General features: G+C 46.0%; 1 protein-coding gene across 1 annotated transcript in view; it reads left to right on the top strand.

Annotated features, from left to right (window-relative positions):
• The window catches only part of LOC122246987 (uncharacterized), a 113,527-nt gene that overhangs the window by 78,257 nt on the left and 25,270 nt on the right, over window positions 1-10,000 (top strand). The window contains exon 12 of the mRNA XM_086553390.1: window positions 3,917-4,078. Within this exon, the coding sequence (XP_086409516.1) occupies window positions 3,917-4,078 (162 nt within the window). The remainder of the gene's footprint in view (window positions 1-3,916; window positions 4,079-10,000) is intronic.

Below are 10,000 nucleotides of genomic sequence, written 5' to 3'. Positions count from 1 at the left end.
AGGATGATAGAAAGTGGGATAGGTGAAGGATGTATAATTAGAGGATAGGTGAAGAGAAGTGTGAAAGAGGATTGGGGAGGGGTAAGATATAATGAGGATAGGGTATGGGATGTTTGAAATGAGGAAGATGAGGTGTAAGGGATGTATTGTAAGATGGGATTGGTGATGGGTGTTTAAAGTGGTTTGGGGGAAGATGTTAGATAGAATGAATGGTGTGGTGGAGGTAGAGAGAATAGAAGGATAGGGTGGAGGGAAGATTGTTAGATAGGAGAGGGGAAGGGAAGATTGATAATAGGGATAGGGGGTCAGTTAGAGAGAATGAGGGAGTGGGTGTTAGGAAAGATAGAAAGGGAAAGGGTGAATGGAAGAGTGAAAGAGGGTGAGGGTGAAGAGAATGAAATGATGGAATTGTAACAGGGGTGGTGGGAAGATAGAATAGAGGGATAGGGTGAGGGAAGATAAAAAGGATCGGGTTAAGGGAAGATAGAAAAGGGAAAAGGGTGAAGGAAGATAGAAAGAGGGATAGGTGTGAAAGGGAGAAGAAACAGGGATAGGTGAAGTGAAGTAGAAAGAGGGAAAGGGTGAAGGGGAGAGTAGAAAAAGGGTTTTTAATAGGGTAAGGAAGAGTAGAAAGAGGAAAGGGTGAAGGGGGGGAGATAGAATGAGGAAAACAGTGAAGGGGAGGAGATAGAAAGAGGGAAAGGGTAAGGAATAGAAAGATGGATAGGGTGAAGGGAAGATAGAAAGAGGGATAGGGTGAAGGGAAGATAGAAAGAGGGATAGGGTGAAGGGAAGATAGAAAGAGGGAAAGGGTGAAGGGGAGATAGAAAGAGGGATAGGGTGAAGGGAAGATAGAAAGAGGGAAAGGGTGAAGGGGAGATAGAAAGAGGGATAGGGTGAAGGGAAGATAGAAAGAGGGATAGGGTGAAGGGGAGATAGAAAGAGGGATAGGGTGAAGGGGAGATAGAAAGAGGGATAGGGTGAAGGGAAGATAGAAAGAGGGATAGGGTGAAGGGAAGATAGAAAGAGGGATAGGGTGAAGGGAAGATAGAAAGAGGGATAGGTGAAGGGAAGATAGAAAGATGAAAGGTGAAGGGAGATAAAAAGAGGGATATAGGTGAAGAAGCATAGAAAAGGGATAGGGTGATAGGGAAATACAAAGAGGGATAGAAGGAACATGGGAAGAATAGAAATAGGATAGAATAAGGGAAGATGAAAGGGAAAGGGTTGAAGGGAGATAGAAAGAAGGGATAGGGTTGAAGGAGATAGATAGATTAGAAAGAGGTGGAATAGGGGTGAAGGGGTAGATAGAACAGAGGGAATAGGTTGAAGGGGAAGATTAGAAAGAGGAATAGGGTGAAGGGAAGATCGAAAGAGGGGAAAGTGGAAGATTGAAGGGGAGATAGAAAGAGGGAAAGGGTGAAGGGGAGATAGAAAGAGGGATAGGGTGAAGGGAAGATAGAAAGAGGGATAGGGTGAAGGCGAGATAGAAAAAGGGAAAGGGTGAAGGGGAGATAGAAAGAGGGATAGGGTGAAGGGAAGATAGAAAGAGGGAAAGGGTGAAGGGGAGATAGAAAGAGGGATAGGGTGAAGGGAAGATAGAAAGAGGGAAAGGGTGAAGGGAAGATAGAAAGAGGGATAGGGTGAAGGGAAGATAGAAAGAGGGAAAGGGTGAAGGGGAGATAGAAAGAGGGATAGGGTGAAGGGAAGATAGAAAGAGGGAAAGGGTGAAGGGGAGATAGAAAGAGGGAAAGGGTGAAGGGGAGATAGAAAGAGGGATAGGGTGAAGGGGAGATAGAAAGAGGGAAAGGGTGAAGGGGAGATAGAAAGAGGGATAGGGTGAAGGGAAGATAGAAAGAGGGAAAGGGTGAAGGGGAGATAGAAAGAGGGATAGGGTGAAGGGAAGATAGAAAGAGGGATAGAATGAAGGGAAGATAGAAAGAGGGATAGGGTGAAGGGAAGATAGAAAGAGGGATAGGGTGAAGGGAAGATAGAAAGAGGGAAAGGGTGAAGGGAAGATAGAAAGAGGGAAAGGGTGAAGGGAAGATAGAAAGAGGGATAGGGTGAAGGGGAGATAGAAAGAGGGAAAGGGTGAAGGATGATTAGAAGAGGGAACAGGGTGAAGTGAGATAGCAAAGAGGGATATGGTGTAGGAAGATAGAAACGGAAAAGGGGGAAGGGGAGATAGAAAGAGGGATAGGGTGAAGGGAAGATAGAAAGAGGGAAAGGGTGAAGGGGAGATAGAAAGAGGGATAGGGTGAAGGGGAGATAGAAAGAGGGAAAGGGTGAAGGGGAGATAGAAAGAGGGATAGGGTGAAGGGGAGATAGAAAGAAGGGATAAGGAAAGGGGAAGATAGAAAGAGGGTAAGGTAGAAGGGAGATTGAAAGAGGGATAGGGTGAAGGGAAATAGAAAGAAGGGAAAGGGTGAGGGGAAGATAGAAAGAAGGGAAAGGGGTGAACGGGGAGTTAGAAAGATAGGATCGGGTGAAGGGAGAAGCAAGAGGGATCAAGGGTGAAGGGAAGAAGAAGAGGGAAAGGGTGAAGGGGAGTAGAAAGCTGGATAGGTGAAGTGAGATAGAAAAGGAAAGGGTGAATGGGAAGATATAAAGATGGAATAGGCAGGTGAAGGGAAGATAGCAAGAAGAGAGGGATAGGGTGAAGGGGAGATAGAAAGAGGGAAAGGGTGAAGGGGAGATAGAAAGAGGGAAAGGGTGAAGGGGAGATAGAAAGAGGGAAAGGGTGAAGGGGAGATAGAAAGAGGGATAGGGTGAAGGGAAGATAGAAAGAGGGAAAGGGTGAAGGGGAGATAGAAAGAGGGATAGGGTGAAGGAAGATCGAAAAGGGAACGGGGTGAAGAGGGGAGACAAAAATAGAAATCTTAGGGAAAGGGTGAAGGGAAAATAGAACAGAGGGAAAGGTGAGGGAAGATAGAAGGAGGAATAGGGTGAAGAAGATTAGAAAGATGAAAGGTGAAGGGAAGATAGAAAGAGGAAAGGGTGAAGGAAATAGAAAGAGGCGGATAGGTGAAAGGGAAGATAGAAAGAGGGAAAAGGGTGAAGGGAAGATTAGTAAAGAGGATTAGGGTGAAGGGAAGATAGAAAGAGGGAAAGGTGAAGGGGAGATAGAAAGAGGTAAAGAGTGAAGGGAAATAGAAAGAGGGAAAGTTGACGGAAGTAGAAGAGGGAAGGGTGAAGGAAGATAGAAAGAGGGACAGGGTGAAGGGAGAAATTAAAGATGGCATACGGTGAAGGGATATAGACAGAGGGAAGAGGAGAAGGGAAGATAGAAAGGAGGGATGAATGAAGGGAAGAGAGAAAGAGGGAATAGAATGAAGGAAGAATAAAGAGGAATGGGTGACAGGGAAGATAGAAAGAGGAGGAAAGGGTTAAGGGAATACAGAATGAGGATAGGGTGACGGGGGAGATAGAAAGAAAGGATAGGTAAAGGAAATAGAAAGAGGGAAAGGGTGAAGGGGAGATAGAAAGAGGGAAAGGGTGAAGGGAAGATAGAAAGAGGGATAGGGTGAAGAGAGGAGTCAAAAGAAGAACAACTACTAGGGTGTCTCATACACACGGGACTCCGACTACAGCGAGGAATTGAATTTTTTGCCGCCAATCGCTCATGGATCAGTTTGATAATCATACTACTTCCCTCTTTTCTCTCTCTCTCTCTCTCTCTCTCTCTCTCTCTCTCTCTCTCTCTCTCTCTCTCCCCATATCGGTCACTAAGGGTGAAAATCCCTCGAGGGAAAGGGTAAAGGGAGGAGTCAGAAGAACAACAACTACAAGGGTGTCTCATACACATCCCACTACAGCGAGGAATTGAATTTTTTGCCGCCAATCGCTCCATGGATCAATTTAATAATCATACTTCTTCCCTCTTTTCTCTCTCTCTCTCCCCATATCCGTCACTAAGGGTGAAAATGCCTCGTTCGTATGCACCACAAAGAACCGTGACTGGCATGACAATGAGCACTACAGCGGCGACTGGGAGGTGCTGCCCGTAGACGGCTTCGAGGAGGCCCACAGGAGCATTCTCCTGCGCAAGGGGTTCCAGCTGGATCTGTTTAATGTCACGGTGAGTGTTGAGGGGGTTGAGTGAGTGAGTGAGGGGAGTGTGTTGAGTGAGGGACTTGGGTTGGGTAGTGTTGGGTGAATGAGGGAGTTGAGTTGAGTTGAGTGTGTGAGTGAGGGATTTTAGTTGGGTTGAGTGAGTGAGTGAGGGATTTTAGTTGGGTTGAGTGAGTGAGTGAGGGATTTTAGTTGAGTGTGTGAGTGAGGGATTTTAGTTGGGTTGAGTGTGTGAGTGAGGGATTTTAGTTGGGTTGAGTGAGTGAGTGAGGGATTTTAGTTGAGTGTGGGGGAGAGGGCTTGTAGGTGGGTTGAGTGTGTGAGTGAGGGATTTTAGTTGGGTTGAGTGAGTGAGTGAGGGATTTTAGTTGAGTGTGTGAGTGAGGGATTTTAGTTGGGTTGAGTGTGTGAGTGAGGGATTTTAGTTGGGTTGAGTGAGTGAGTGAGGGATTTTAGTTGAGTGTGTGAGTGAGGGATTTTAGTTGGGTTGAGTGAGTGAGTGAGGGATTATGTAATGATTAGTTGGGATTTTAGTTGATGTGTGTTGAGGGTTTTTAGTTGGGTTGTAGTGGGTGGGGGTGAGTGAGGGATTTTTAGTTGGGGGGGGGGGGTTGAGTGTAGTGAGTGAGGATTTTAGTTGGGTTGACGTGAGTGAGTGAGGGATTTTAGGTGGGTTGAGGTGTGGTGAGTGAGGGATAATTTAGTTGGGTGAGTGTGTGAGTGAGGGATTTTAGTGTATGGTGTGGGGGGTGGTGGTTGAGTGAGTGAGGTGAGGGTGATTTTAGTTGGTGTGGTTGTTGTTGTGAACGTGTGTGTGGGATTTTAGTTGGTGTGTTGAGTGAGTGGTGAGGGATAGGTTTAGTTGGTTGCTTGGTAGTGAGTGAGGGTTGAGGGATTGTGGTTGTGTGGGGGGTTGGTGTGTTTTAGGTGTTGGAGTAGAGGGATGTTTAGTGGGTGGGTGTGAGTTTTGAGTGAGTGAGGATTTTGTGAGGTTGAGTGAGTGTGTGAGGTTTTTAGTTGGGTGATGGGTGAGTGAGTGTGGGATTTTGGTTGTTGAGTGAGTGACGGTGAGGATTTTTGTTGAGTGTGTGTGTGAGGGATTTTAGTTGGGTTGAGTGAGAGAGTGAGGCGATTTTAGTTGAGTGTAGTGACCTGTGAGGTGAGGGTGATTTATAGTTGGGGTAGGTGGGGTGTGGTGGTAGTGTGTGAGGGATTGTAGGTTGGGTTGAGGTGTTGATGTGAGTGAGTGGTGTTGGTAGTTGAGTAGAGTGTTGTGAGTGAGGCATTGTTAGTTGGGTGAGTGAGTGAGTGTGAGGATTTTCGTTGAGTTGAGTGAGTGACTCCAGTGAGGGATTTTAGTTGGGGTTGAGTGGGAGTGAGTGAGGGATTTTAGTGAGTTGAATTTGAATGTGTGAGTGAGGGCATTGGGTTGTGTGTGTGGAGTGAGGGATTTTTAGTTGTGTTAGATTAGATGAGTGAGGGATTTTAGTTTGAGTTGAAATGTGTGAGTGAGGATTTTAGTTGTGTGAGTGAGTGAGTGAGGGATTTTAGTTGGGTTGAGTGAGTGAATGAGGGATTTTAGTTGGGTTGAGTGAGTGAATGAGGGATTTTAGTTGGGTTGAGTGTGTGAGTGAGGGATTTTAGTTGGGTTGAGTGAGTGAGTGAGGGATTTTAGTTGGGTTGAGTGAGTGAGTGAGGGATTTTATTGCGGGCATGTGGAGTGAGGTGTTTTTAGTTGGGTTGAGTGTGTGTGTGAGGGATTTATTGGGTTGAGTGAAGTGATTGAGGGAAGTTTAGTTGGGGTGAATGTGATCGTGAATGTGGATTTTAGTTGGGTTGAGTGTGTGAGTGAGGGATTTTAGTTGAGTTGAGTGTGTGAGTGAGGGATTTTAGTTGGGTTGAGTGAGTGAGTGAGGGATTTTAGTTGGGTTGAGTGAGTGAATGAGGGATTTTAGTTGGGTTGAGTGAGTGAATGAGGGATTTTAGTTGGGTTGAGTGTGTGAGTGAGGGATTTTAGTTGAGTTGAGTGAGTGAGTGAGGGATTTTAGTTGGGGTGAATGAAGTGAGTGAGGGATTTTAGTTGGGTGAGTGAGTGTGAGTGACGGGATTTTAGTTTGGGTTGAGTGAGTGAGTGAGGGATTTAGTTTGGTTGAGTGTTGTAAAAGAGGGAGGTTAGTTTGGGTTGAGTGAAAGTGAGTGAGGGATTTCAGTTGACTTTGAGTGTGTTGAGTGAGGGATTCAGTTGGGTTGAGTGCGGTGTGTTGAGGGATTTCAGTTGGTTGAGTGAGTGAGGAGGGGATTTTAGTTGAGTTGAGTGAGTGAAGTGAGGGGGTTTTTAGTTGGGTTGAGGGAGTTGAGTGAGGTGATATTTTAGTTGAGATTGAGAGAGTGTATGAAGGGATTTTAGTAGAGTTGAGTGAGTGAGTGAGGGATTTTAGTTGGGTTGAGTGAGTGAGTGAGGGATTTTAGTTGGGTTGAGTGTGTGAGTGAGGGATTTTAGTAGAGTTGAGTGAGTGAGTGAGGGATTTCAGTTGGGTTGAGTGAGTGAGTGAGGGATTTTAGTAGAGTTGAGTGAGTGAGTGAGGGATTTTAGTTGGGTTGAGTGAGTGAGTGAGGGATTTTAGTTGGGTTGAGTGTGTGAGTGAGGGATTTTAGTTGAGTGAGTGAGTGAGGGATTTTAGTTGGGTTGAGTGTGTGAGTGAGGGATTTTAGTTGGGTTGAGTGAGTGAGTGAGGGATTTTAGTTGGGTTGAGTGAGTGAGTGAGGGATTTTAGTTGGGTTGAGTGAGTGAGTGAGGGATTTTAGTTGGGTTGAGTGAGTGAGTGAGGGATTTTAGTTGGGTTGAGTGTGTGAGTGAGGGATTTTAGTTGAGTTGAGTGAGTGAGTGAGGGATTTTAGTTGGGTTGAGTGTGTGAGTGAGGGATTTTAGTTGGGTTGAGTGTGTGAGTGAGGGATTTTAGGTTGGGTGAGTGTGTGAGTGAGGGATTTTAGTTGGGGTGGGTGAGTGAGTTGTGGTGGGGAGGGATTTTGTTGGGGTGAGTGTGTGAGTGGTGTGGTGGGGTTTTAGTTGGGTTGAGTGGGGTGGGGGATTTGTTGGGGTGAGTGAGTGAGAGATTTTAGTTGGGTTGAGTGTGTGAGTGAGGGTTTTTAGTGGAGTTGATGTGAGTGAGTGAGGGATTTTTAGTCGGAGTGAGTGCTAGTGCAGTGAGGGATTTTAGTTGGGTTGAGTGAGGAGGATTTAGTGGGTTGTTGAGTGTGTGAAGTGAATGGGAATGTTAGTTGTGTTGGTGTATGAGTTGAGGGATGTAGTTGGGTTGAGTGTGTGAGTGAGGGATTTTAGTTGGGTTGGGTGGGTGTGTGAGGGATTTTAGTTGGTTGGTGTTGTGAGGGAGGGATTTTAGTTTGTGGGTGGGGGTTGAGTGTGTGAGTGAGGGTGAATAAATTTTGTGGGGGTGGTTGAGTGAGTGAGTGAGGGAATTTTAGTTGGCGTTGGTGTGTGAGTGAGTGATTTTAGTTGAGTTGATGGGTAGTGAGTGAGGGATTTTAGTTGGTTGAGTGAGTGAGGGTTTTAGTTGGTTTGGAGGTGTTGTGAAGGAGGGATTTTAGTTTGGGTTGAATGTGTGAGTGAGGGATTTTAGTTGGGTTGAGTGTGTGTAGTGAGGGATTTTAGTTGGGTTGGTTGAGTGTGTGAGAGTGAGGATTTTTAGTTGGGTTTGAGTGTGTGCTAACGTGAGGGATTTTAGTTGAGTTGAGTGAGTGAAGTGAGGGATTTAAGTTGCGGTTGAGGGTAGTGCTGTGAGGGATTTTTAGTTGGGTGTGTGTGTGAGTGAGGATTTAAACACACACACATAGTTGGGGAGTGGTGGTGAGGTTTTAGTTGGGTTTGGGGTGGTGAGTGTGGGATTGTAGTGTGGGTTGGGTGAGTGAGGGGTTGGGTTGAGTGAGTGAGGGGTTTTAGTTGGGTTGGGTGAGTGAGGGAGTGGGGTGAGTGAGTGAGGGATTTTAGTTTTGGTGTGAGGTTGGTTGAGTGAGGGATTTTAGTTGGTGAGTGTTGGGTGAGGGATTTTAGTGGTTGAGTGTGTGAGTGAGTGTGGTGTGTTTGGGGTGGGGGTGGGGTTAGGGTGGTGGTGGTTTGGGTGTGGTGGGTGTGGGGGTTGGGGGGTGTGGTGTTGGGGGTGGAATGTGGTGTGTTGGGGTGGGGTGTGGAGTGGTGGGGTGGGGGTGGTGTGTTGGGTGGGTTGGGATGTGGGGGTGGTGTGGTTTTAGTTGAGTTGAGTGTGTGAGTGAGGGATTTTAGTTGGGTTGAGTGAGTGAGTGAGGGATTTTAGTTGGGTTGAGTGTGTGAGTGAGGGATTTTAGTTGGGTTGGGTGTGTGGGTGAGGGTTTTGTTGATGAGTGAGTGAGTGAGGTGTTTTTAGTTGGTTGAGTGTTGTTTGTTGTTTTTTGGTGGGATTTTAGTTGGGTTGAGTGTGTGAGTGAGGGATTTTAGTTGAGTGAGTGAGTGAGTGAGGGATTTTAGTTGAGTTGAGTGAGTGAGTGAGGGATTTTAGTTGGGTTGAGTGAGTGAGTGAGGGATTTTAGTTGAGTGAGTGAGTGAGTGAGGGATTTTAGTTGAGTTGAGTGAGTGAGGGAATTGGGTTGAGTGTGTGAGTGAGGGATTTTAGTTGAGTGAGTGAGTGAGGGATTTTAGTTGAGTTGAGTGAGTGAGGGAATTGGGTTGAGTGTGTGAGTGAGGGATTTTAGTTGGGTTGAGTGTGTGAGTGAGGGATTTTAGTTGGGTTGAGTGAGTGAGTGAGGGATTTTAGTTGGGTTGAGTGTGTGAGTGAGGGATTTTAGTTGGGTTGAGTGTGTGAGTGAGGGATTTTAGTTGGGTTGAGTGAGTGAGGGAATTGGGTTGAGTGTGTGAGTGAGGGAATTTTATTGGGTTGAGTGTGTGAGTGAGGGATTTTAGTTGGGTTGAGTGAGTGAGTGAGGGATTTTAGTTGAGTTGAGTGTGTGAGTGAGGGATTTTAGTTGAGTTGAGTGTGTGAGTGAGGGATTTTAGTTGGGTTGAGTGAGTGAGGGATTTTAGTTGGGTTGAGTGTGTGAGTGAGGGATTTTAGTTGAGTTGAGTGTATGAGTGAGGGATTTTAGTTGGGTTGAGTGAGTGAGTGAGGGATTTTAGTTGGGTTGAGTGTGTGAGTGAGGGATTTTAGTTGGGTTGAGTGTGTGAGTGAGGGATTTTAGTTGAGTTGAGTGAGTGAGTGAGGGATTTTAGTTGGGTTGAGTGAGTGAGGGATTTTAGTTGGGTTGAGTGTGTGAGTGAGGGATTTTAGTTGAGTGAGTGAGTGAGTGAGGGATTTTAGTTGAGTTGAGTGAGTGAGTGAGTGAGTGAGGGATTTTAGTTGAGTTGAGTGAGTGAGGGAATTGGGTTGAGTGTGTGAGTGAGGGATTTTAGTTGGGTTGAGTGTGTGAGTGAGGGATTTTAGTTGGGTTGAGTGTGTGAGTGAGGGATTTTAGTTGGGTTGAGTGAGTGAGTGAGGGATTTTAGTTGGGTTGAGTGTGTGAGTGAGGGATTTTAGTTGAGTGAGTGAGTGAGGGATTTTAGTTGAGTTGAGTGAGTGAGGGAATTGGGTTGAGTGTGTGAGTGAGGGAATTTTATTGGGTTGAGTGTGTGAGTGAGGGATTTTAGTTGGGTTGAGTGAGTGAGTGAGGGAATTGGGTTAAGTGTGTGAGTGAGGGATTTTAACTGGGTTGAGTGTGAAGATTAGTTGGAGTGAGGGAATTGGGTTGAGTGAGTGAGGGAATTGGGTTGTGGGGTGAGTTGGGTTGAGTGAGTGAGTGAGGGAATTGGGTTAAGTGTGTGAGTGAGGGATTTTAACTGGGTTGAGTGAGTAAGTGAGGGAATTGGGTTGAGTGTGAGTGAGGGAATTGGGTTGAGTGTGTGAGT

This window comes from Penaeus japonicus, unplaced genomic scaffold, assembly GCF_977035675.1.
Source record: "Penaeus japonicus unplaced genomic scaffold, GWHDUDI00000001_assembly GWHDUDI00000028, whole genome shotgun sequence".
Taxonomy (NCBI): Eukaryota; Metazoa; Arthropoda; class Malacostraca; order Decapoda; family Penaeidae; genus Penaeus; species Penaeus japonicus.
This window is presented reverse-complemented; position numbering and strand designations above follow the sequence as displayed.